Genomic DNA, 27,944 nt, shown 5'->3' on the forward strand with positions numbered 1-27,944 from the left:
CCTAGCTCCTCTTTGGTTGTGCTCTCATGCCAGAGTAGCCATGTTGTAAGTTAAAACCGGGAATCCAAAGTAAGGAGTTGTTTTGTTTGTTTGATTGCTTTTTAATGGTGGCAAAAGTTTATATTTAGAATTGGCCAGCTGGACTCAGTTTTTAGATGATCCCAATCTTGTTGGCAATATCCAGAGCGTCATCATCAGGAACCAACCAAACATACTCTGCCTTCTCTCTGGCAGGCCTTATCAGGACATTAACTTTGGCCACATCAATGTCATACAATCTCTTAATGGCCTGTTTGATCTGGTACTTGTTAGCCTTGATATCCACAAAATACAGTGTGTTGTCCTCTATTTTCTTCATGGCTGACTCGATGGGCAGTGGGAATTTAATAATGGCATAGTGGTCAAGCTTGTTTCTCCTGGGTGCACTCCTTTGAGGGTATTTGGGCTGGCTCCGGTACCGCAGGGTCTTGGGCCATCACATTGGTGACGAGCAAATCTTTTTGTGGCTGTGGATGCCTTTCAGCACTGCCTTCTTCCCTTTGTCTTCAGCTTTGGGAAGGGCAGGAGCTTCCTTCTTTGCTTTTGTGGCCATCTTAGCAAAAAGCCAAAATAAGGTTCTTACGCTTGTGTGGCACACACATTACTCGAGCCCTATCCCTGGCCCTAAGTCTGAAAATTATTTAATTTTTTAAATAAATTTAACTTTCTTCTGTAATTGAGTTTGCCTTTACTTTTCATAGTGAAATCTAACAATTGATCAAGAAAGCAAAAGACTTTACTAGATTTGATTTTAAAATAACAACTCATCAGTTCATTTATTTTTGAATGAAAATCAAACATTTCCCTGTTTATTCAGCAAATAAAGATCAGTTGAATGTCTTTTCTATATAAGATGAGATGTAAAGGTTAAACTTTATTGTCATCTTTGTGTTGGATTTAGAGTCATCATGGAAACAAACCTCTAGGCATGTCTGTGAGATATTAAGTTAATCAACATGAGAACCCACCTCCCCAGTGTGTGCTGGGTTTTAGTAGTGAAGAAGAGAAAAACAGCTGAACGTAAGTGTTCATTGCTCTGTCGTGGCTCCAACCCAATGTCAAGTGGAAATTAGTGAGTTGAAAAGAAAATTAAGTTAAAAGCTAATTCTTTGAAAGGTCAACAGAATTTATAAACCTGAAATATGACTATGAAAAAGGAAATAATATTACCAAAATTGAGCATGAGCAGGGTATGTTACCATGAACATGATAATAATTCACAGGGAATTTTAGGATAATTCAAAAGAGAATTTTAGGAACTTTACATCAACAAACTGGGCAATTCTTGCAGACTTAAAATTCTCAAAATGGTCTGAAAAAAAAAAAAAAACTTTAAAAATGCCCAGGGCAAACCGGAATAGGGAGTGAACAAGTAGGTGTAGAGGGATGGGAGAGAAAGAAGCGAGCAAATACATGGTAGAGAAATGGAAGATGAAGAGAAGCTGAGTGGTTTGTACACTGTAGAGTTAGGTGGAACTTGAGACACAAAAGCATTTTCTGTTCTTGCATCCTGGGAAATGTTGAATTATTCTGCCCATCAATAAAGCCACTAACAGACACATGGGCCAGCGGGCCCATGCCTTATTCCTTTGAGAAAACTGACTAGTGTGTTGAGTCACTGTGAGTCAGAGCTGTATTCTATCCTAGAAAGAAGAACAGTACTTGCAGAGTGGAGACCCATAACTGACTGCTGTATTTATACTTCTCATCATTGGGCTTTCTGCTAGTCTCTCTATTTGGTTGTGGTGACAGTTCAGCCATGAGAATGGACAGCTCTATTGTTGAATTAGTTTTACTGTGCTGTGTTTAACTTTGGCCAGAGATTTGTTTGCTTAGGAATCTTTGGTGTTGGACAAACATTTGAAAATATCCAGAGTACCCACCCACCACGAGGCCCTCATGGCACAAGCTACAACAATGTGCAAGTATGGGGTAGAGATATGGGAGTGAAAGAAAAGACAGGTTTGAGCACTATGAAGAGAGGCAGATCTGCAGACATGAGAATGGAGAGGAACAGCCTGATGTAAGTAGCTTTCGATGCTACCTGAAGCCATGGTGAAGTCCTGGCCCATGCTGCTGCTGAGGGCCATGTGTGGGTCCATGGCCATGAAACAGCAGGGTCTGTTTCAATGTCCGTGGCCCATATTACCACCAAAGGCAATGGGGGTGTCTCTAGACTTGGGCTGCTGTCTAAAACTATGGTTCTATGCAAAGGCTGAGCAAAGCGGCCCAGTACCTTGCCTGGGTAGCACAGTAAAGATGGCCCAGGTGGCATGGGTGCAGTTGAGCCAGCCCCGAAGGCATGAGAGCAGAAGAGCTGGCCCAGCCCCTTGCTAGCTGTGGCATTGGGTGAGCTAGCTAGGGGCAGTGCTGGAGAGCTCACTGTGGTATGAAGGGCAGGAGAGCTGGCAGGCTGACCAACTCAGCTGCCATCCAGGTCCAGATCCAAGGCTGTGAGTTGGTCCACCCCATCTACCCCATCTATGAACTTCATGAAGGAGCCAGTTCTGCAGATCCAAAACTGCAGGATCTCCATGACATGGCAACGACAGGATATCTGAGAGTCACAGTGAAGATCTAGTATTGATAGTGTAGCAGAAGCCAAAGACCTCAAACCAGACCATTTACTCATTGCAATGAACATTTTTAAGATGTAAGAGGAAAAAAAAAAAGGTATACTAGGAGACACAATGTGACAAACTGCAGCTTCCACACTGTGGTTTTGTTTGTATCTGTCTGTCTGTCTTTCTCTCTCTCCCTCCCTCCCTTCTTCTCTGTCTCTTTCTCTCTTTCTGTTTATTTTTATGGGTTTTCTTTTTTCATTGCCTGTGGGAGGGAGGATACAAGGGCAAAGGACAGATACAAAGGGATGAGAAGATGAGTGGAATTGGGGAGCATGACATGGAAGTCACAAAGCACCAATAAAAAGTTAAAAACAAACAAACAGAGAAGCCAAGGCTCACAGAGGAATACTTTGAAACACAAAGACATGTTATATCCTATGTGAACTCTTGGAAAAAGGAAGTGAGAATGTTTCAATTTATTGCTGTGATGCATTTTAGCTATGACCTAGGCCAGGGAGAAGTGTTACAAGTTAAGAAAATTTCCACATTGTAGTCCATACCTTTAATCCCAACACTAGGGAGACAGGTGTATCTTCGAGTTTGAGGGCAAGCCTGATCTAGATAGGAAGTTCCAGACCCATTGGATCTACATAGTAACAACCAGGTGGAGGGAGTGGGGGTGGGGGATGACAGGACACATCCAGAAACTGCTAACAAAATAATAGTAAACTGAACCTAGGAATGTATTTAAAATATTGAATTACCAGCATAAGAATGTTCCAAATACGAAAAAATCAGTTAATAAAACATACTATAATAAAATGATATACAAAAGTGCCTGATAGTTTAAGCACAAAAAACTATTGATAGAATCCAAAACAAAATGAAAATTTGGCATCAGGTAGGAGCTTCCTAACCCTAGTAAAATGCATGTGCAAAAGATTTATCATGTGGACAGGGGTTTTTGGTTTGGTTTGGTTTGGTTTTTTTTTTTTTTTTTTGGCTTATCTCTGACCATTTAAATTTTGTTTCTGATTTTATTTATTTATTTGCTGAATTTCCCCTTTTTGTTTGATAATTTTTATTTTTTTGTTTATATGTATATGTTCCTGTACACAGTACACTTGTGGAGATCCGAGGACAAGATCCGTTTCTCTCCTTCCACTGTCTGCGTCCTGGGAGTCAAACTCAGGTGGTCAGATGTGCTGACTGGCCATGTTGTTGGCTGTTCTATATTAATTAGCTAGTTATTTACTGCTGTTTATTCAGAGAAGGAGGGGATTATGTTTTGCCCTGAATAAACACACTTTTACTTTTGTCACAAAAACAATTGTGGACCTGGCCTTTTTTCTTTTTGTGTGAGCTGGGCCAATACTTCATCATCTGGAATACCATTGTGTTGTCTCGTTTGATAATGTAGATACTGTAAACTTTGTTTTCCAGCTTTGTTTCAGTTATAGTAAGTTCTTGACATTTCCATGTAAATCTTGGATTATTATATCATTCCTTCAAATCAGTTTTCTGGGATTTTCTTTTATTGCATTGAATCTGTACAATTTGGAGAAAATGGCTATTTTAATCGGATATCAGATGGTCCACATTTTATGTAATTGGGTTCTATTTTTTGTTGCATCAGATAGTAATAGAAATTGTTCTATCATATGCTCCAGCTGTCTAAAACAGATTTGTTTATTTTGAGCCTTATCTTTTAAATTTGCGAGATCAAATCTAGTACTCAGGACTGTAATGTCATTATTAAAAAATACATTTCTGAGGATGATATTAAGTGTCCATGTGTTAACGTGCTTTTTCAGTTCACTCTCTTTTTCTCACATACCCACTGGATATGATGTGACCTTTCCAGAGATCTCCAAAGTACACAAACTGTGTGTGTTTCCTCTCTGCATCCCTTCCTCCATCCATGTTCTTTGCCCGTACATCTCCTCTCTGGTACTCTAACTTTACAAATGTGAAAACTTTGAAGCATTTTCTCCAATAAAAATTCAGCTGCTGTTGTCTTTCATTCCAGTAGCTGCTTGTGTAGTACTGTTAAGATTGCCTATAAGGAGGCTGGTAAGCTAAGCATTTTACAGGGTTAGGTTTGCCATTGTTTTTTCTTGGAGGGAGATGCTACTCCTGATCTCTATGCCTTCTGTTGTCTTGAAATTTGTTATACATACTTTTTTATGGGTTTTGTTTTGTTTTGTATTTTCATTTAAGAGAACATATGCAGCTTTTGCTATACTGTGTTGTGTGTAACTTCTTTGGACTTCAGCTTTATGTAGTAGATAATATAAGGCTCCCTTTGGAAAATATATATAATTCTTCTGCATAGAAATAAAGTGACTTTTCTTATGTTCAAAAAGTAATTTTATTAGATTTGTGAGGAGGGTGGCAGGGTCTCATTGTATAGCTCTGGCTGGCCTTGAACCAGATCCACCTACCTTTGCCCTCTGCTTGCTGGGCTAAAAAGATGTTCCATAATGCCCTGCTAATTTCATTGAATTTTGATTATGGTTTTGTTTTAAATTATTGTAACAAATTTTACGTGTTATAAAATTGTTTAATTATAATTTTAAGTCTTATAAAAGTATATGCTACTTGTTGCTGTGTTTAAGTTCTGGTTCATAAATGACTTTGAATTTATTTTGAGTAAACTTTAAACTTATTAGTATTCTTCCCCTTCCCATTTAGTTACTTAATGTAGAGGCAGTATTTTACTTAGATATTTTTTTTATGTGTCTGAGTATATTGTCTACATGTTTGTAGATATGTGTGCTTCATGCCTGTGGGGACCACAAGAGGATGTCAAATCTTCTAGTGCTAGAGTTATGGAAGGTTTTGAACCACCTTGGGGGTACTGGTGGTTCTCTGCAAGTTCAAAAGTTCTCTGCGAGAACAACAACAACAACAACAAAATGCTTTTAACCATTGAGGTGTCTCAAATATTTTTATAGCTGATGATGGTACTAGTGTTTTAGATGGTTCTCAAGTTTAAGTATGGTCTGCACAATTAATCTTTGTGTCTCATATCTTCAAATGACAGTCCTTTTCCTGTTTTATTCCTTTTTTAAATTTATCTTTTTAATGCTTAGTTTTTCTTTATTTCTTTCTAGTTTTGATTTGCTCTCAGATGAAGCATATGGAAGTTTTTGTGTTTTGTTTTGTTTTGTTTTTCCAGAAATAGCTGATGGCTGGTAGCATTTTTTTAAAAAATGCATCATTTTCTAGTCTATTTGCATTTCTTTATTTACTAAAATGTTTTTTGTTTCTACTTCTGTTGTCTAATGTAATAGTTTACTTTTATAAAACATAATATCCTATCTTAAATGTTTTTCTTTTAATTTAGTCTTGGTTACGTGTTTAGAATTTGAGGTTAGGCAAATATCTTTCATAAAAAATTATGGGGACTAAGAAAATTTTTAGAAAAATTTTACACAGAATTGAGTTGAGGTTTGTTTAATTTAAGCAATTGATAATTTGTTTGTGTTTTGCTTTTGTTTTGTTAGAAAAAATATCAGTAAGAGGATCAGAATTTCTTGGTTAATGTCTTGGCGTTTTTGTTTACTTTTTTCCCATATTGAAATACGTTATAACTTCTGCTAAATTGTTTTTCTGTTTTTATAGTTTTGGTAAGCAGTTTGGAGGAAAAAGAGGATGTGATTGTCTTGTATTAGAACCTTCAGAAATGATTGTGGTAAGATGCTGAATTGCTTTTTTGATATGCTTCAGTTTCAACTCTAAATGTGACAAGCTTTAAATACCCAAGGCAGTTCCCTTTCCATGCCCTATGGCAATGTTTAAGTAGCATCAAAACCATGTACCAGCTTTAAGTATTTTTATCTCTAAAATTCCTGTGATTGCTGAAGTAATGTTCAACATGATAATAGAGATAACATGTCCCAAATTTGGTAAATTTCTTTACCTGTTCCACTAGAAAATTAAAATACAAACTTTTGGTGTGTGGGTGGGTAGGGACAGGATTGTGTGTGTGTGTGTATGTGTGTCTGTGTCTGTCTGTCTGTCTCTCTGGTGGAGGGCAGCGTTCTCTAAAGGAGCATGATTTTGCTAGTGTTTTCTCCTTTGTCGTTGATTTGGTCAGTAGATGTGGAATGGTTTGAGGGAAAGAGCTAGAGAAAATAAAGGCACATACAAAGTAGACCCAAGTAACAAATAGTTTGGTTTTAATACTTGTGCACTTTAGTAATTTGAGAGGATCTTTGATTTAGGCTTGTATTTAATGAATATCTTTATTTTTTTTTTATAAGAGGCCTAGATAGTTGTAATAACTTTAGAAAGTTTGACTGTTGAAAAGATTAATTTGTGTTTAAGTATATTTATTTTTTCTGCATGTCGGTAAGTGAACCACATGTGTGCAGTGTCTACAGAGATCAGAAGAGGACCTTGGATGCCCTAGAACTGTAGGTACAGATGGTTGTGAGCTACCATATGGGTTCTGGGAACAAAACCCAGGTCTTCTGCAAAAGCAGCAAGAGTTCTTAACCACGTAGCCACCATCTCTTCCCTTCCAAAATTACACAAGTCCTTTTTACCTTATTCTGAGAACTCTAGAAAAGAACGTCTACTAAATGTCTTCTTGTCATGTAGATTACATGTCTTCTGATGAGAAGTGTTGTAAATGGTGTTGACTTCTTGTTTGTTTTTAGACAAGGACTCACTGTGAGCCCTGATTAGCTTTAGATTTGTTACATAGACCGAGCTCCTGCTTCTCCTTCCCCAGTGCTAGGATTAAAGCTGTGCACCACCACATCCAGCTAAGTTCGACTCTTTAATGAAGTATTTTTCTGAATGGTTGACACTAAACCAGTTTGCCATTTCATGGTGTCAGTCAGAATGACATCTTTAAATTGCTCTGTCTTTCTCAAATTTTATTAAACCTACTGTAATTTAAACCCCTAGAAGAAAGGGAAAAAAAGCTTTCATTTTAATCTTGTACATCTGGTATTTCACCCTTAGCTTCAGGAGAGTACATTCTGAGTTCTGAGTAGATGCCCAAAATAAGACATAGCACCAAACCCTCTATATACTGCCCCCCTTTTCTATGTATACATACTTTGATAAAGTTTAATTTATAGATACAGCAAGTGAATATTAAAGATGGCTACTAATAGTAGATGTGAGTATGGTCACTTTCAAACTCTTACTCTGTACTCACTTTTTTGGTGACTGTAACTAACTAGAGCTCTAAGGAAAGAGCAATAACAACTGAAAGTGCATCTAGCATATTGCATAGGGCTGTCCACAGTAAGTACTCAGTCATCCTTGTGTTCACTTTTGTTTGAGTCATGGACTTTTGTTTTATTTTTACTTTAAGTATTAGATATTTGGAATACTCAATAGGGCATGAAAATTCCTTCTTTAAAAGTTACTTACTAAAGGCTACTACAGGAGTATGGGAGCTTCTCGGTTGGTACATTTCCCACTTTTATACAGTCAGTGTGCTTTAATACACAGGGCAGAGAAGCAGTTTAGCATGTCTGTGTATAAGAAAAAGACAGGAAATCATTTATGCTATAGTCTCATTTACATTTGCTCCTCTAAACTGTTAATCATTTCTTTAAAAGGGGTTTGGCTGTGTTGCTGCTGCTGTTATTTCAGAAAATGTTTACAAACTAAGCCAAGCTCTTGCTGGTTGTGCTTAGTACCTCTTTTTTGAGGATCTCTCAGTGTCATGCATGTCGGCCTGTCTAGCGTGTATGCACACATCTATGTTCAATTCTCCATATAGATGTCTGTTTAAAGCCCAGACTTTATTCTGGCATTTTATCATGTCCGTCTTCTAATAGTTAGAATTTGTTGGCTTACATTATCATGTTATCTGTTAATTTACTCATCAAGTCGTTTAAGCATTAGGCTCGTGGAATGGTTCAGCACATAAAGGTGCACACTAATGGTGTATTTTATTCTTGCTGTGACAACACTGAAAAGAACAAAATGGCAAATATGTGATGTATTCATGTGCAGCATTCCTCCTTAAACCAAACTCTCACAAATTACTAAACTGCTTAGAGGGCATTCTATAAACTGACCAGACTATACTCTTTAGAGTGCAATAAAACAGTCATGGGACCATTCTAAAAGACAAAATGTAGCATTTAAATAAATATAATGCTTGATTTTTCTGTTGACTTTGGACACTGGAGAATTATAAATCATGTTAGCAATATAACATGCAGGTAAGATCTGTCAAACTCCTGGTTTTGATAACTGTTCTATGCTAATATGAGATAAATTTCTAGGTGTTAGGAAATGCATGTTGATAAAATTCATGATGAACAGATAATGTCCCTCCAGTTACTTTTTAAATATTTCAGGAAAAACTGGTATGTAACATGTCAACAAAAGTCTTATCAAATATAAATACAGTTTTTAAATGTTAGAACTTTTTTCTGATTTGTCTGTGTTTAGAACGTTTCATTAATTATAGTAGATAATAATCCACAATTTTGGATTTCTTTAAAATGTTGAGAGTTCTTTGAAATATTTGATCTCAAGTAACTGCAGTAATGATTGGAAATACCTGTGGCCAGGCCCTTTCTGATTCGTTGGGTATATTAGCTTTGTTAGCTTGTCTTTGAAACCGATCTTGTTGCCAGGCATGCTCACACATCCCTGTAGTACCAGCACTGAGGAGACTGAGGCAGGAGTGCTGCTAAGCATTCAAGGGCAATGTGGGCCACAGTGAGACCCTGTCTCAGAAGCAGAAGAACAAAGTATCTGTGTTTTCGAGGCTATGAATTTGCTATCTGGAATGCAATTCATTACAGCTATAAGGATTTTTTTTTCTTTTCAGGAGTTTCTGGGTTGAGACTAAACTTAAAATGTTTCTGTACATGATTTTATTGATTTCTTTTTCTTTTTAATTTTAGCTTTTATATGTAGTTTCTTCCAGGTAGGAAGACAAGGACAACTACTTAACAGTCTGCGTCCCAATACATTCTTTTTTTATTACAGTTTATTCACTTTCTATTCCAGCTGTAGCCCTCTCCCCAATCCCACTCTCCCTCCCTCTTCTTCTCCTATGCCCCTCCCCCAGTCCAATGATAGGGGAGGTCTTCCTCCCCTTCCCTCTGACCCTAGCCTATCAGGTCTCATCAGGGCTGGTTTCTTTGTCTTCCTCTGTGGATCACCTCTGGGGGAGGTGATCAAAGAGGCAGCCACCAAGTTCATGCCAGAGACAGTCCCTTACTGTCCTCTTACTAGGGAACCCACTTGGATACTGAGCTACCATGGGCTACATCCAAGCAGGGGTTATAAGTTATATCCATACATGGTCCTTGGTTGGAGTATCAGTCTCAGAAAAGACCCCTAGGCCCAGATATTTTGGTTCTGTTGCTCTCCTTGTAGAGTTCCTTTTCCCTCCAGGTCTTTCTATCTCCCCCTTCTTTCATAAGATTCCCTGCACTCTGCCCAAACGTTGGCTATGAGCCTCAGCATCTGCTTTGATTCCTTGCTGGGTAGAGTCTTTCAGAGGCCCTCTGTGGTAGGCTTCTGTCCTGTTCCCTGTTTTCTCCCTCTTCTGATGTCCATCCCGTTTGCCTTTCTGAATGAACATTGGGCTTCTAACTGGGGACCTCCCTCTTGATTAGCTTCTTTAGGTGTACAGATTTTAGTATGATTATCCTATATTATATGTCTAATGTCCACCTATAAGTGAGTACCATGTGGGTCTTTCTCCTAGGATACCTCACTCAGGATAATCATTTCTAGATCCTACCATTTGCCTGTAAATTTCGTGATTTCTTTGTTTTCAATTTTTTTACTCAATATTAATTGAGTAATATTCCATTGTATAAATGTACAGTAATTTCTGAATACAGGAAGCACCAGAAACTAACAGCCAACACCTAAGTTAGCCTAATGGGTAGAGGCCAGCATAAAAGCTCCAATACATTCTAGAGGTTAGAGCAGATTCTCTAAAGAGGGAAGAACTACATGAAAAGTAGTTGCACCCATTGCATAACTTGAAGACTTCGTCCAAACTTGAAAATAATGACAAATAAAGGGTTTTATTGGCAGGCAGTCATTAGCATTGGAAAGCATCTAGTGAAATTGGAGTCTTGGGAATGTAAGGTGCTGCTATCAGTTTAGAAAAGTAATTTGGCATTTGGTCACCATATTATCCATTAATTTCATTCCAGTATACACCCCCAAGAGACAGCAAAACATGTTCATATAACATCATGTATATGGATGTGTACATTAGCTATAATTTCTCAAAAATAGAAATAGCACAAATATCTGTAGCATGAATAAACTTTATTCAGTGTTTTTAAGATGGGATAGTTCTCTGCCTTATTAAGAGTGAGCTATCTGTTACTGCCACAAAATGGATAAACGTTGAAAATACTCTTATGTAAAAGAAGCTAGACACAAAGCCACCAATCGTTTAACTTCTTTACATAAACTGTCTACAATAGTACTCCAGATGGTAGCACCTGCTTTTAATGCCAGCACTCTGGAGACAGTGGCAGCATAGTTCTGTGAGTATAAGGTTAGGCTGGTCTACATACGTAGCGAGTTTGAGGCCAGCCAGGGCTATATAGGGAGCCTCTGTCTGCTCTCTGTCCGTCTGTCTGTTTCACTCTCTCTCGCTTTTTCTTTCTCTCATTCTTTCTCTGCTCTCTGTACATATGTGTGTACATATATATATATGTATACATATATTGAATTGATAGGAAATTTAATTGATAGGAAAATTGAGATTAGTGACTACCAACTTTTGTGGGAAAAGGACATAGGAATTCAGATAGATGCTGAATTTCTTTAGGGTGATGATAGTGATTTAGAACTGGGTAGTAGTGACTGTTAAAACAATTTCGTTTACTGTATAGAAAGCCACTGAACTATGGGTAGATTTTATACTATGTGAGTTTTACCATAATAAAACAAATACCAGGAAAATTTCATACCTTTATTAACTATAAAGGTAACTACTAGAACAAAACTGCAGTACTTCTGAGTACTAAGTGCTTTTTTTTTTTTAACCAGTGAACAAAGAATACACATTTCAAGGCTAGAGACATGACTCAACAGTTAAGAACACTTGCAGAGGTCCCAGGTTTGAGTCCTAGCACCCACATGGGGTCTCACAACTAACTGTAATTCCATTTCTGATGCTCCCGTCTTCTCATTTCCACAGATGCAGGCCTGGTGCATCTGGTTATACATACATACATACAAACAAAATACCCATACACAAATAATAAAATAAATGAGTAAATCTTAATCAGAGAAATAATAAATATAAGAAATACACATAATGGCTATAAGGTTGAGATCAAAATATTAGTCATGACAGTGAGGCTTCTACCTCATAGGACAATGTGTTTCAATAAATAAAATGATAAATACACTGCAGGTACATATGTAATATGCCCCCATAAGTAAGTGCAGTTTTGTGAATTTTAAAAATCATAAATGCAAAAACTGGTTTGTGAAGAAACTGAGCCTGAGCAGTTGTGGCCACATTGCCTTTCTTGAGCACCATAGGCTTCTCAACACAAAGAGTGATAATTAAACATTGCAAATCACATCTCTTCTTCCCTCCACCTACTTACAAAGTTTTTGAGATATTGGCAGTGGAACTCTGCTTTAGTGAGATGTTTTGGGTTTTAGCTATTTGGTTCAACTTTGTGAGGAACCTTATCAAACACTGCTGCTAGCGGGACGGTTCTCATGACAGATGTATTCTCTGATCTTAACACATATAGCCAATGAAGTGTGATGGGGAAGGAGAGTTGTGTTGAAATATGGCAAAAATTGTGAATTGCTCTGTTTATAAAGGATTCTTCTTCATTCAGAGTGTTAAGGAGAGAATTGCCAAGCTGCCTTAGCAGAAAAAGAATAACAGAATGGTTTCTGGCCAGGATATAGATAGATATTAGACTACAGAGCCAGAAGTGACCTGTGAAGAGCAATGTGGAAGACTGCTTCAGAAATAGGCAACTTCTTGTTCAATCTGGCTTTGCCTTTTCATGAGATTATTGTGAGAGGGTGTGAATTTATACATGGCAACACATTTCTTTCTCCTCCTCCTATTGCTCAAGTTGTAATGCCCTATATTGCCAATGTTTGTCAGGAAACAGCTCAAGAGGAGCAAAGTGCTTTCAGCCTTACAGTAGTCAGTGTTTTCTTCAAGTTGGAAAGTAGACAGATGACCCAGATAAAACAAAAGGTGGATTCTCTACTAGAAAGCCTAGAAATTTTGAAAAGAACAAGCAAGGGGAGATGAAGATGAGGAAGCAGAAAAGGAGCAGTGTCAGCTTTTTAAAAAAGACTAGCCTGTTGTCATGATGGAGTTGAGAGCACAGATAACTTTGCTGAGGGGAAGGGTCTTGCTAGATGATAATAAATGTTGCGTGTGACTACCTAATGTTGATCAGGATGGTGAAAAAGCCAAAGGATAGGGTTCTGAAGCCTTACATCATTATTTCTTTACCTAGGCATTTATATAAGATCAAAATTATATGTCCAGTAAATAAGTATAATTGATCTTGAAATGAGGTTGTGATAAATAATATTTTCTCACTAATTAGGTATATGCATCTGGGAATCAAAAGCTTATAAGAGATAAAGAGCAGGATATCTCAGACTGTAATTTCTAATACTGTTAAGAATTTTGTAAGACTTCTGAGATTCATCAAAAGTTTTTGAATCATTTCTTATAGCGATTCATACCTTGTCTTTATTTGGTCTTTTAATATAATAATTCACTCAACCAGTTTTTTTCTATTATAAAATTTTCCTTATGTTCTAAAATAGTGGTGCTCAACCATTGAGTCGTGACCTTTTCCACAGGGTGCTTCTCAGATATCCTGCATATCAGATATTTATAATTCATAACAATATAAAAATTACAATTATGAAGTACCAGTGCAAATAATTTTATGGTAGGGAGTCACCACAACATGAGGAATTTTATTAAAAGGTGCAGGTTAGAAAGGTTAAGAAACACTTTCTAGAAAGAAATTTAGCACAAGCTAATGATTAAATTTGTTTTTCGTAGTATGAGCCTATGATGGTTAGTACTAATCATCAGCTTGATGAGGTTTTAGAGAAAAAAAAAACACTAATGGTTATTTCTGTGATGAATTTTCTAAATTTAAGTTTATTGATATGGGCAGCACCACACCCTGGCCTCAGGGCTAGGGCTGAATAAAAGAAGAAATGGAGCAATATCCACATTCCTCACTGTCCTGCACTTATCACTTCCTTACTATGATAGACTATGTATTCAAGCTGTGGGCCAAAATAAGGCTTTCCTTCCTCTACCTTTGTCAGGTGTGTTATAAAAGCAACAGGGCAAGTAACTAAAAAAGAACCCTATTTTTTTCTTTTTTTCTGGCTGCTTTGGTTGTTTATAGTAATTTTTTTTTTCTCCTCCCATCCTGCTCCCTAAGAAATAGTGTTTGGGCTTTTCTTTTGATGCTATTTCCATCTCATTTTAATTCCTGTTTGAAAATAACAGAAACTGAGCCTGTCATGGTGATGCACACCTCTAATCCCAGCACTCAGGAGATCTGAGAAAGAATATCAAGAGTTCAAAGCCAGTTCAGGCTATTTAGTGAGGTCTTGCCTCCATACACAGAAAGAAAAAGTCTGAAGCTAATAAGTGAAGCACACTTATAAGAGAAGGATCCAAGCAAAGAGAAATAGGAAAGAAGCCAAAGAGATATAGCTGAAAGGGCATGCCTTCCTGGTGTACCTCCACCTACTTCTACATTTTTCCTCCTCCCAATACTGTTTCAGCGTTGTTATGCCTCAGTGGATTAATCTTATCAGTTGGGTCAGAGCCCTGATGCTATATTAATAACCATCTTTGGAAGTACTCACTTACCCCAAGGTCGTCTTTTTTTTTTTTAATCCCCTATGTGATTCTTAATCTATTTAGGATGATAATCAGAATTAATATGTGTAATCATCAGTCATATGTGTAAGAGACCAACATGTTGGCAGGGAAAAAAAAAAAAACAGTCTTTTAGGCAGGATCTACATGTAAGTGCCTAGAATGACTTGAGGTCCATCTTTCATGGTGTCTAGCATGTGACAATAGAGTGGGAAGGATAATACACAGTAAGTCATCTCTATAAAACTACTTCATAGACAAGTTTAAGTTATTTACAAAGGCATGAGTGCTAACACTAACAAGGCGGTTCCTCAGTTTGAACTTCTCACCCCTGAAACAGAACAAAACTGTTAGAAAAATCTTCACAAAATTTTACAAATCTCTAGAGCTTTTATAAAAGATGATTTACTTGGGGAGTGTGGGGTCAGTTGGTTTTCCAAGGTCAATTTTGTTTAAGATGAAGTTAGAAGCATGTCTTGGGACTCAAGCCAGGATATTGCAAGTTTAAGGTCAGCAACAGATATGGAGCAAGAACCTGTTTTGAAAATAGAAAACAGGTTAGGGGAGATGGAGGTATACATGGCTTTGAATGTCAGCTATAAGAGTTTAATTTTTTCAAGGGAGATGACTAGGGAGATGACGCTGGTTAAGAGCACTGGCTGCTCTTTAGAGAACCCAAGTTCAGTTCCCAGCACCCCAGGACAGCTCAAAACAGTCTATAACTCCAGCTCCAGGATATCCAGTGTCCTCTTTGGGCCTCTGCAGACACCAGGAATATTTGTAGTACATAGAGATACATGCAGACAAAACACTAATACACATCAAATGAATTTTTTAATGTAATTAATATTGCCAGTCTGTTATCGCATTAGAAAAACGGACATGATGAAGTGGTAGTCTAGCTCATTACAGGATGAGATTGAAGAACTTGTCTAAAGCAGCAGGATCGCTAGTGATATGTTCTATGCTGAAGTGATTAAAATTAAAATTGATAGTGATGATGCCCTTGAAAGAAGGGGCATTCAGAGAGAGACATGTACAAACAGAATTGCCCCCCCTGAGAAATGGGTCTGATCTTTAGGAGATGAGCATGGGGCTGGAAATTTATTGTTGACTGAATTGTTAAATTCATTGCCTAGAGCGTATTTTGTGATAGCAGAGAGATGTGACATTAGTACCAAAAGTAGTTGTAGAGAAAACTTAGATCATTTCTTGAATATTAGGTTAGTTATAAAGTATAGTTTAGAACTTACCAGTGTACATTTGCACAAACATTTAAATTTTCAGGGCTAAAGAGAATGTTCTTGCAAAGGACTGAGGTTTGGTTCCTAGCACCCACATAGAGCAGTTCACAGCCACCCATAACTGCAGCTCTAGGGAATTCAGTACCCTCTTCTAGCCTCCTTAGACACTGGCACATGTGTGGTATTGACTCACACAGACACACAAACAAGCACACATATAAATGAAAAATAAATCTTTTTTAAAATATTGTTAGTTGGAGCTGGAGAGATGGCTCAGTGGTTAAGAGCACTGGCTACTCTTCCAGAGGTCCTGAGTTCAATTCCCAGAACCCACATGGTGGCTCACAACCATCTATAAAGGGGTCTAATACCCTCTTCTGGAGTGCACCATATATACACAGAACACTCACATAAATACATATAATTTAAAATATATATTATTAGTTTACAGTAATATATTCTCTGTGATTGTATAGCAATCTTATGTCAACATTACAGGTTTTGCAAATAGATAGGCCTGCCAGCTCTCCTTCAGTAAGGGTCACTCTGAGCTGGAAATGCACCGGTCCTTGGGCTTTCATTTTGGTTTTTTGCCTAGAGATGGTAATACTTGGAGATAATGTTGTAAAATGAAATACATATGTGTGTGTGCATGTCCATCTTAAGTAGTCTCCATAACAGTCTCTCTGTTGTTGTTTTTAAAAGTTGCCATCCTTACTATCTTCCTGCATTAAGGTGAACATCAAAGTATTTCTATCAAAGAATAATAGTTTTGCTTTGCTTTTCTGTAGTTTACTAAAATGATAGCTTTGATTGTTTGTAAAATAAGTGCATATTCAAGCAGTTTGTAATTAGACTAACATTCAGGTTATAATTATTGAATGTGTAGGTGTAGTTAGCAGCATTCATTTCTGGTAAGAGACTTTGCTTAGCGGATATATGTTTATGTGCTCAAGACAGACAGTTTCCTGGAAGGAAACTGTGGTCTCTAGTTCTTTATAAAAACATTGTCTTTAATCTTTTTCAACTTAGAACATTGCCTTGTACAGACTGTTTCTTCAGGCACTTTCTTGGCAGAAGTAAATGAAGTTTCCTAATGAGCCTGTTAAGACTTCATAGACTGTCAGTAAGATGGAAAAACTGGATATTTAATCAGGAATGTGAACATGTATTTCAGGTAGAGAATTCCAAAGATAATGAAGATAGTATTTTACAAAGAGAAATTCCTGCGAGACAGTCTCGACGAAGGTTTCGGAAGATTAACTATAAAGGAGAGCGCCAAACCATAACTGATGGAGTGGATATTAATAACTACCTTTCAGTGAGTATGCTTCAAATTATTTCATGGATCCTTGATTTTTATATTAAATATCTTTAACTTACATGGTTTTTGGTGTCTACTGTAGAAGTTAAGGTAAAATAAACATTCAGGGTTTTAAAAAACCCATTTCTATTTGACTCTTGAATTGATTAGAAATCCTCTAATCTGTGGGAGTTTTGCTTTAGCTTTAGTTTTGCTTTAAGTAATTAATTAAAGTAAGTATTTGCTGTAGCTTCTTAGGTACATTTGTGAATTTTCTTGCCTTATAGTGACTGAATGGGAGTCTGAGAACTCAGGCAGTTGACTAGTGGGAAGACTTTTCTTAATGTGATAAAGGAAGACACACACACACACACAAAAGAAAACCATGGCTGTTTTCCCCTTGACCTGCGGGATTGTTAGTCACACATAAAACAGGCACTGATGTAGAAATATGTGATAAAGTAACTTTAAAAGAAGCAAATGAAACATTGGGGCTTTGTAAAAGCAGAGAGAAAAGCTGTTGCTTTAGAAATCTTTCAACTCTGTTGCACATCTTTTCAAACTGAAGTGATTAAATTAAGAAATAAAAATAATATTGAGGAAAAATAGTTCCATGTACGTTTGTAAGGAGAACTTTCATAATTATTTCTTTCAGGGAGTCAGCACTGCAGTTTCAGAACTGTTAAGTTGCCCTAGAGCTTTTACCTTTGGTCTGTGTTTAAATGATAAAGTACTGGGAGAGCTGGTTGCAGAAAAATTGACAAGGGTCTGTTGTTTTGGTGTCAGGACAGAAATGCTCTCATTGTGTGGCAACATAGGGGAGGGTAGTTAGGAAACTGGCTTACCAGAATAAAAATGGGAGTCAAGGCAGCTTTAAAGAGTCTTCACATTTGCCTAATGTCATAAACTGAGTATGTTCTGTTTCTGAAAATAAGCATACTGGTCTCTGAATTTGCAACCAATACTGGAGCCATACAAAGAAAGTTTCCTTTAAAATTACACAGTTGATTTTCCTGTTACTAATTAAACTTTTTCCCTTATTATATACAATGTCTATTTTACATTTTGAACACGTTTTGTGATTTTTAAAAACATATTATTTCAACATCTTTGAATGCTGTTGGATTTTCTTTTGCACTTTGAATGAGTGTGTAGTGCTCCATTATAATAGTATGCCATAATTGTTTGATTTGGATCTCAGTATTTGGTCATGTGTACTTTTATAGACTATACTAATGGCATTCAGTGTCCTGTCATACTTGCACACAAGTGTACACTGAGAAAATCCAACCTTTTCTAGATCTCCATCAATACTCTTCTTCTTAACTTCTTGTTAACCATCATTTTATGTTTAGATTGTATGTTCCATGTTTCTGCCTCAGTATGTAAGGGTGTGCTCACCTGTGGGTTCCCTTTGGAAGCTAGAAGCCAAATTGAAGTATTTTCCTCTGTTCTTTACCTTAATTTTTGAGTGAGAATCTCATCAGTGAACATAGAACCCACCATTTTAGTTAGATTGGCTACCCAATGAAACCCTGAGATCCAAGTTTCTGTATGTGTGTGTCTACATATGTATAGTTGGTGGTGAATCCAACTCAGAGCCTATGTGTACTCTGCCCATGGAACCATCCGCACTGTCCTAGGTTGACATAAGAGAGATAATTCATTGTTTGTCTTTCTGTATCTGTTTTGTCCATTTGAGGTAATTCAGTTCCATCTGTCTTGCTTCAATGGACAGGATTAATCTTTATGACTGGCTAATACTGCATTTTCGTACATATACTACATTTTATTTTTATCCATTCATTGGTAGATACACTTATAATGGTTCAAGCAGTGACTCTTGTATTCCAAATAATGGAGTCACTTACTCATACAGATCTGTTCTTAGCATGTCTCATTTTCTTTTGGGTATTTCATTTCATAGGATATTGCTGTGTTGCCAGGGCTGACTTTGAATTTCTCTCTCTCTCTCTCTCTCTCTCTCTCTCTCTCTTTCACACACACACACACACAGACACACACCCACACTGAGATAAAAGAGCACAACCACACCCAATTGTTCTAGGCTTTTTGAGGCATTTCATATATCTTCCATAATGGTTCTTCCAAATTACAACTCACCTATAGATTGTGAGTGTCTTTTCCTGCACATCCTTGTCAGCTTTTTGTGATTTTTGGTTTGTCTCTCTTTTTGACAGTTGACTTCCTAGGTGACTATGATGATATCTTATTACTATTTTAATATTTTTGAGTAATTATGCTAGATGTATTAAGATTACATTTATTTGTTATTGTATTTCTACCTTTTGAGAAGTGTTCTGATGATTTGCCTATTTCTTTCTATTGGATTACATGGAATTTTTGTACTGATCACTGAGTTTATTATAGATGTAAATCTTATGTTAGATGAATAGTTGAAAATTTTCTTATTCTCTTCACTTTATTATTTTCTTTGTTGTATAGAAGCTTTTAGTTGTGTTTGTTATTTCTGTTACTATTGGTTGTGTTTTTAGGCATGTATTCAAATACAACCTATATTCAGCATTGAAGCATGTCCTCTATGTTTTGTGAATTTTTTTAGTATTTTTGGAAATTCAGGTCTTTGATCATTTGTACAAGGTAAGAGATACATGCGTATATCCATTTTTCTTTCGATGTTTATTAAAGGGCTGTCTTTTCTTCAGTAGATTCAGCATTTTGTTGGGAATTTGCCTACTATAGATGTGGATTTTTTTCAGGGAGTCATTGTCTCTTCTGTCACTATGTATCTGTTCTTATGTTAGTACCAGTATTTTTTGTTTTCTATTGCTTAGTGCTGTGTTTGAAGTCTGATACTATGCTATTCTTGTTTTCTGTATTCTCGTTCACTATTTGATGTTGATTGTGCTTCCACGAGAATTTGAGGATTTACTTCTTGTTTTGTTAAGAGTATCATTCCTGTTTGAAAGGCATTGCATCAAACCTCCAAGTTGCTTTGGATAATATGGACATTAACAATATTTGTATGTAGCTGTACGCGCATAGAGGCTAGAAGGTGGTGTGGATGTCCTGGAGCTGGTGTTACAAGAGGTGGTGAGCTACCCGTGCGGGTCCTGGATACTGAACTGTGGTACTGTCTGAGAGCAGTACACACTATCAAACATTGAGCCACCTCTCTAGCCCCTTAACATTAGCAGTAGTAATTCTTAGTATATGAACATAAAGGGAAAAAAAATCTTATTTTAAGTCTTTGTCTTCCTTTGTTAAATTTATTCCTAGATTTGTTTCTTTGTTTTGTTTTGTTTTTAATGAGTGAGATTGGAACATTCTTTGTTTGCTTTATAGCTCTTATACAGTGTATTGCTTTCATGATACCTTTTCAGCAGCTTGGTTTTTTACTGTTTTTCTTTGTATGTATGTAGTTTGTTTAAATTTTCTGCTCTTCTCTCCTTTAAAAATGTTTTGTTGGGCTAGAGAGATGGCTCAGAGGTTAAGAGCACTGGCTGCTCTTCCAGAGGTTCCGAGTTCAGTTCCCAAGACCCACAAGGTAGCTCATAACCATCTATAATGTGATCTGAAGCCCCCTTCTGGCTTGCAGGTCTACATGCAGATAGAACACTCGTCTGCATATTCTTAAAATCAAGGATATCATGAAATTTGCAGGCAAATGGTGGGATCTAGAAAAGATCATCCTGAGTGAGGTATCCCAAAAGCAGAAAGACATGAAATATACTCACTTATAAGTGGATATTAGACATATAATATAGGATAAAGATACTAAAATATGTGCACCTAAAGAAGCTAAGCAAGAAGGAAAACCCTGGGTAATATGAACAATCCTCCCTCAGAAAGGCAAACAGGATGGAAATCGGAAGAGGGAGAAAACAGGGAACAGGACAGTAGCCTACCACAGAGGGCCTCTGAAAGACTCTACCCAGCAGTTTATCAAAGCAGATGTTGAGGCTCATAGCCAACGTTTGGGCAGAATGCAGGGAATCTTATGAAAGAAGGGGGAGATAGAAAGACCTGGAGGGAAAAGGAGCTCTACAAGGAGAGCAACAGAACCAAAATATCTGGGCCTAGGGGTCTTTTCTGAGACTGATACTCCAACCAAGGACCATGTATGGATATAACCTATAACCCCTGCTTGGATGTAGCCCATGGTAGCTCAGTATCCAAGTGGGTTCCCTAGTAAGAGGAACAGGGACTGTCTCTGACAGGAACTCAGTGGCTGGCTCTTTGCTCACCTTCCCCAAAGGGGGAGCAGCCTTACCAGAACACATAGGAAGACAATGCAGCCAGCCCTGATGAGACCTGATAGGCTAGGGTTAGATGGAAGGGGAGAAGGACCTCCCCTATCAGTGAATGTGGAGAAGGGCATGGGAGGAGATGAGGGAGAGAGGGTAGGATTGGGAAGAAATGAGGGAAAGGGCTACAGCTGGGATACAAAGTGTATAAACTGTAATTAATATAAAAAATTAAAAATATAAAAGCATATAACATCAAAAAAAAAAAACCCAACAGTTTTGTTGATTTTATATTTGAAGGAAAAAAGCAAACAAATGAGCAAGTGTGAGGACTTGAATTTAATTCTCTAGAAGTCCTCTGTAAACTCATATATAGTTGTATACCTCTATTATTCTTAGTGCTCCTATAGTAAGATGGAAGAGAGAGACTGAAAAATTCCCACTGACTATATTGGAGAATATAACTGCAAACAAGGTAGAAGGCAATGACCAACACCCAAGGTTGTTCTGAGTAGCCTCCACCCTCCAAGCTCATATCCCCTCTCCATTTCTTTATTCCATTGACCTTTTGTATTATCTCCAATCTTTGTTGTTTCTTTTTGTTTTATTAATTTTGGTTTGGTTTTATATGTCATTGAGGTGCATCATATTATTTGCTATTCTGTTCTCTACTATAATTAGTGATAGAAAAGTACTGCTTTTTGGAACCACTAAGTTTTGTTATATTGTTATTTTCATTTGTTTTAAGGGATTTTAATTTTTTCCTTTCGATTTCTCTTTTTCTTCCATTTATTTTATCCAATTTACATCCTTGTAGCTCCTTCCCTCCTCCCCTTCTAGTTCCTCCCTCCCTCTTTTCTCAGCAAAGGAGAGTTTTTCTTTCCCCAGATCATCAAGTTGCATCAGGACTGAACATGTCCTCTTCCACTGTGGCCTGTCAAGGCAGTTCCACCAGGGGAAAGTGATCTAAAAGCTAGCAAGTGAGTCCCTGTCTGATGGAGTCCCCACTTCCCTTACTTGAATACCCACTTGAAGCCTGCTCTGCCCATCTGCTATGTGTTTTTAGAGGGCCTAGGTTCAGTTCCTGCTTGGTCCTTGGTTAATGCTTCAATATCAGCAAACCCCTCTGGGCCCTGGTTAGTTGGCTCTGTTGTTTTTCTTGTGGAGCTCCTGTCACCTCTATGTCCTTCTATGTCCTATGTCACTATTCGCCAAGACTCCATACACATCAACCAATGTTTAGCTGTGAGTTTCATTATCTGTTTTGAGGCACTGGTGAGTAGAGCTTCTCAGAGGACAACTCTGACCAACTCCTTTTGATTTCTTCAAGTGCTCTAGTGCTCAGTCTCTGTTGTTTAGCTCCACACAGTTATATTAATTTCTAATTTCTTTTTTGCATGGGCTGCCTTTTCTAACCTGCTGCCTCATTCTCTGTGTGTCATTACTAATAAAGGCCGCATATTTTTAGGCCTTTTTAAATACTCCATTTAGCAATTATATCTCTTAATTTGATAATGTACTTATATACAAGGTTACTGTTGACAAAAGCATACTCCTATCATTTGTTAATTTTCTTCTCAGTGTTTATTTGGGACTGAGGATCTTGCACCCAGGGCCAAGCATACGCTAAGCTGGTGCTTTGCTTTTGAACGTGCTCAGCCCTTCATCGTTTTGGTTATCCTTTGTTCTTTTATTTTCCTATTGTTAATCTGTATGGTTTACTGTATGGTACTGTTGGATTGTTTTCTCTTTTTTGTATTTTGTCTCTTCTGGGTTTTACACTATGTTTTCCTTGTGGTGGTGATCTGTTTTTCACTCCTAGAGGGTTTTCCTAAGTATTTTGTTTTTCTGAGGCTTATCTTGTGATAACTTCTTTTGCCTGTCATAGACCTTTTTTTTTTTAATTTCTCTGGGACTAATAATCTCAGTTGGCAGCTCATTTCTTACATACATACTTGAAGTATGCCATGGCATCCTGGCCTAGCCTTCAAGAATTCTGCCGAGAAATTGTCTTAATAAAGTACCCTTCAGTGTGATATTGAACTGTTCTGTTGCAGTTTATTCTCTGGACAATTTGACTATAAAGTGCCACCGTGAACATATTTTCTAGTCAAGCCTTCCTAGAATCCTAAAGACCTTCTTGGGCTGCATGTCCTTAGGTTCGAAAATTTTTAAACTTAAATTTTTAGGGGCTAAAGAGATAGCTGAGTGCTTACAAGCACTATTTGCTCTTATAAAGGACATGAGTTAGATTCCCAGCACCTACATGGTGTCTCACAACCCTCTGTAACTCCAGTTCCAGGGATTCTGATATCTTTTTTCCAGCCTCCCTGAACACCACTCATACACATGGTACATTGGCATTCATATAGTACACAAACATCCATGCAGACAAAGCACACACATAATAAATCTTTATAAAATCAAAATTTAAACTTTTTTATAACAACATTCGTTTTGTTTTGTTTTAGATAGCTTCTTACTATGTTGTGCCCAGGCTTATCTCAAGCTGCTGGACTCAAAATGTCCCCAGCTCAGCCTCCCTAGTAGCTAGAACTATAAATACATAACCACTGTGCCTAGCCTACAATACTGTTCTTGGTGCATAATAGTCATTATAATGATATGTCATTGTTCATTGAATGACTAATACTTGGTCTTTAAATTTATTTCTGTTCTTTTTAAAAGTGATTTTCTATGAAATATTGTGGATATGTATGCCAGTATGTTAACCACTATAGAAAAAAAATAAAAGCTGTATTATTACCAAATCACAGGATCTGTATGCCATTTGCCTCTTTGTATGATGAGTTAAAGAGTACATATAAATGTCTGTGTGTGCACTTGTGTGGAAATCTCCATGTATGTGTGTTGTTGTATATTTTAGTCTCGACTTCAGCGTGTTCTTTCTTCAGATTTTTGGTTGTTTGGTTTTGGTGTCATGCCATAAAGCATAGAATCTGTATTTCCTCTTGAGGTTTATACTTTACACACAGGAGTCATTTGCTTTTAGTCTTCCTGTGTGCTGAAGAAAGCTATCTTTAGAAATTTTGGTTTCCTGAATGTATTAGAGCAAGCAATTGGTACTTAGGATTTGTTGAGTGATAACTCATTAAGTGATATTTTTGCATATCTGGGCTTGTATGGTTCCATGTGTTAAGTAGTTTTCCTACTGGTTACTGTCAGGAATTTGGTAAATGAGGAGAACTTAATTGATCAGCTGAGACAAACCTGATGATTAACAGTGAGACTGGATTAGAGAAGGATTTTTACCAGAGTACTTATGTTTGTGATATCTTGAATTAATACATTTTTTAGAAAGGATATATTTCTGTCAGTTTAGAAAATGCTATATTAACGCTGTATATGAGAATGTGAATTAACAACCTTTGCAGAAATCAATATGATAGCTTCTCAAAATGCAAAGTAGGTCTGGTGTATGAGCCAGCTGTACTATCCTGTGTATTGACCTGAAGAACTCCAAGTCATCATATCACAGAGATGAGGCACTTGTACACCAGTGCTTATTGAAGCACTAGTTGAAAAATGCATGTGAAACCACCTTAGTGTTTTAACAGCAGAGAAATGAGTAAGGGAAGTATGGTACGTGTTCACATTGGTTTGAGAGAGCTGGACAGATGGCCCCATGATAAAGCACTTGCCTTGCAAGCATGGCAGCCTGAGTTCCATCCCTATAACCCACATAAAAGTTTAAAAGTCTAGTCCTAAACTTTTAACCCTAGCAGTGAGAAGTAGAGGCAGGCAGATCCTAGTCTCCAGGACTCCCTGGCCAGCCAGTCTACCCCTACTTAGCAAGACCCAAGGCAATAAAAGTTTTTCAAAAAAAAGGTGGCCAGCACTTAAGAACAGTATCTGAAGTTATTTTCTGACTACAACATGTACATAACCCACCACACTCATACACACACACACACACACACACACACACACACACACACACACACACACGGGAATGAAGTTACATTGTTTGCAGGAAAATTGATGCAACTGGAGAATCATATTAAGTTAATTAAGCCAGTCATAGACAAGTGTATGTTTTCTTTCATTTGTGATTGTTAGATTTTATATATGTTTACAGAAAATTATGTGTGTGTGTGTGTGTGTGTGTGCGTGTGCATGTGTGTGTGTGTGTATTAAAATACAAGTGAAATTGTCTAAGGGAACAAAGACAAAATTGGAGGGAGAAAGGTAGAAAAGGGGCATAAGGGGGTGTGGTGACTATTTTTAGTTGTCATCTTGAGTATATCTGGAATGAACTACAATCCAGAAATTGAGGCCTGTGATCTAGATCTCAAGGCAGGAAGACAACATGTGTTTGATCTGAATCTTGAGGTGGGATGACACACACTTTTATTTATCTGGAATATTTTAGTCTTAACTATACAAAATAGTTTGAGTTTCAATGTGTGTATAAATGTAGTATAATCATATTCATCCCTCCCAATGGCAGGCATAATCTCAATATGAAATGATTGGTAAGAAAAGAATGTAGTACTGAAAATTGAGATCAACACCTTCCCATTGCTAGGCTAGCATTTGATGAGTGACATACCCAACCTTCTTTTTACTTTTGAGACAGGGTCTCAACAACTGCCCAGGTTGTGCTCAAATTCAGGCTGTAGCTAGGTCAGGGTTGAACCTTGGCAGTCTCAGCCTCCCAAACAGCTATGATTACAGCCTGTGACTCCAGGCCTCACTCTAGTGGTAATATCTTTAAAACCTCAGTCTGTAACATTTTGTGTGTCTTTTTAACTTTATTGAGCTATAAATAGTACATGACTCATACTTGAAATACACGATTTAGTGTTATTCACAGACCTTTATAGCAGTCAGCATGATCAAGACAAACTTTTCTGTCACTCTCAAGTGTTTCTTTGTCTCTCTTTGTAATCCATCCTTTCCTAAATCCCTGTCCTTAGGCAAACTCTATGATTTTTTTCTCAGTGTTGATTAGTTTTATTTTCTAAAATGTTATATGACTTAATATGTTCTTTTTGCCTGTCACCTTATACTTGTTTCAGTGATTATGAGCTATACCGATACCATGTGTTACATTATTTCTCCACTTTTTTCCTGAGTGATACTCCATTGTTTCTGTATGCCACAGTTTGTTTCATTTTCTACCTGTTGGTAAGTATTTGTTTCAGTGTAGTGCAGTTATGAGCAATTTCTTCGTTGATACACTTATTTTCAGCTTCCTTAAATTAATACGCAGAAGTAGATGACTAGATCGTATATTGTTATAGCTAACATTACTTAAGACAAAACAAAGCCAAGAACCTGTTCTCTAAGGTGACTGCATAGTCTGTTCATTCTTTGTTGAATTCCCTGTGATCGAAGAGAAAAGGTAACTAGTTCCTCCTTAGCAGCCATTGATGAGGTCAGATTTTACTAGCATTGTTTAGAAACTCTAATACTTAAGTATACTATGGTTTTAATATTTTAAGTAATCCTATTGCTGTGGGAATATTCAACATGTTTTCATACTTTGTAGCCATTTGGATATTGTAAAATCTTTTCAGACCATGGACTTTTGAGGAAGATGTATTTAGTATTTAGAAATAGCACAAAGATGTTTGTGAAAAATATCTAATGAGTAGAATCTGTAATTAAGCCATATAAAGAACATACCGCAGCTGGATTAGCCAGATACCTACAGTTCTTCCTCCACTAACTGTGGGCAGGTGCACTTGGTCTAAACACCTTGTGCTTTGTTTGCTTTGCCATGAAAAGTGATGGTGCTAAGGCTTTGTCTGCCTGTTCACTGGGTTTTGTAGGGGTTCTTGGAAAATAACATCAGTTGTTTAAAATGTGTTCCTGTTTCAGTTTTCTTGTGTCATTGCTCTAAGTGCTCACTATTATTTTGTTGTGACTTGTTATAGGTCTTGCTATATATAACTTGGATTTTTTTTTTTAACTTCATGATCGTCTTGCCTCATCCATGTGCCACCCCTGCCTTGATTTTCTTCATATGCCTGTTACAACAGCACCCAAGCTCACAGTATAAACTGTTTTCATCTAAGTTGTGGACATTTTTAAGCCGAAAAGTATTATACAATCATTTTATCAAGACAAATCTACTTTTTCATTGTTGTTTTTTATTGTAAAATCTGTTCTGAACTGGTTCCCCTTTTGCTAGCCTTGTTTTCCATATTCTCCTACCCACCACCACCAACTGGTCCATTCATTTTTCTTTTGTAAGTTTTAAATGGAGCTCTAACAGTGTCTTTTTCCTTCCTAATTCTCCCTGTGGCTTACCACAGTCTGTCAGAGAAGATGCACATGTGATCCAGCACATGAGGACGTGCAGTCTAGACTCACCTGTCCAGTAAGAACATGCTGTGATGGTGCAGGTGCCTTATGTTGGTGCTGCCTAGAGGGTGACAGCCACTCACACGAGGTTCCTGAGCACTTAAAATGCAGCTAATGTAACCAGTGTCTACAGTTTTAACTTCATTTAGTTTTGAATAAATATGAGTAACTAAATAGATACATGGTAGCCAGTAATTACCAGATTGAATAGCACAGGTCCTCAACTCTTCAGTACTTTTTCTTTTCTATGTATCTCCTGTGTTTTAACTGTGCCAAATTGTTGATCCTTAAAATGGCCACGTTTTCATATAAATCTCTTGTATTATTTATTTTATGTTAAATCTCCCTTTGTTGTTTTACTTA

General features: G+C 37.2%; 1 protein-coding gene and 1 pseudogene across 1 annotated transcript in view; one reads left to right on the top strand and one right to left on the bottom strand.

Annotated features, from left to right (window-relative positions):
* Rapgef6 (Rap guanine nucleotide exchange factor 6) overlaps positions 1–27,944 on the top strand; it is a 116,780-nt gene that overhangs the window by 43,008 nt on the left and 45,828 nt on the right. The window contains exons 5-6 of the mRNA XM_055602841.1: positions 6,231–6,300; positions 16,894–17,037. Coding sequence (XP_055458816.1) covers positions 6,231–6,300; positions 16,894–17,037 — 214 coding nt within the window. The remainder of the gene's footprint in view (positions 1–6,230; positions 6,301–16,893; positions 17,038–27,944) is intronic.
* On the bottom strand, positions 152–592 carry LOC129673115 (60S ribosomal protein L23a-like; annotated as a pseudogene).

The sequence above is a fragment of the Psammomys obesus genome, unplaced genomic scaffold (assembly GCF_907164565.1).
Source record: "Psammomys obesus unplaced genomic scaffold, mPsaObe1.curated_primary_1811, whole genome shotgun sequence".
Lineage (NCBI taxonomy): Eukaryota > Metazoa > Chordata > Mammalia > Rodentia > Muridae > Psammomys > Psammomys obesus.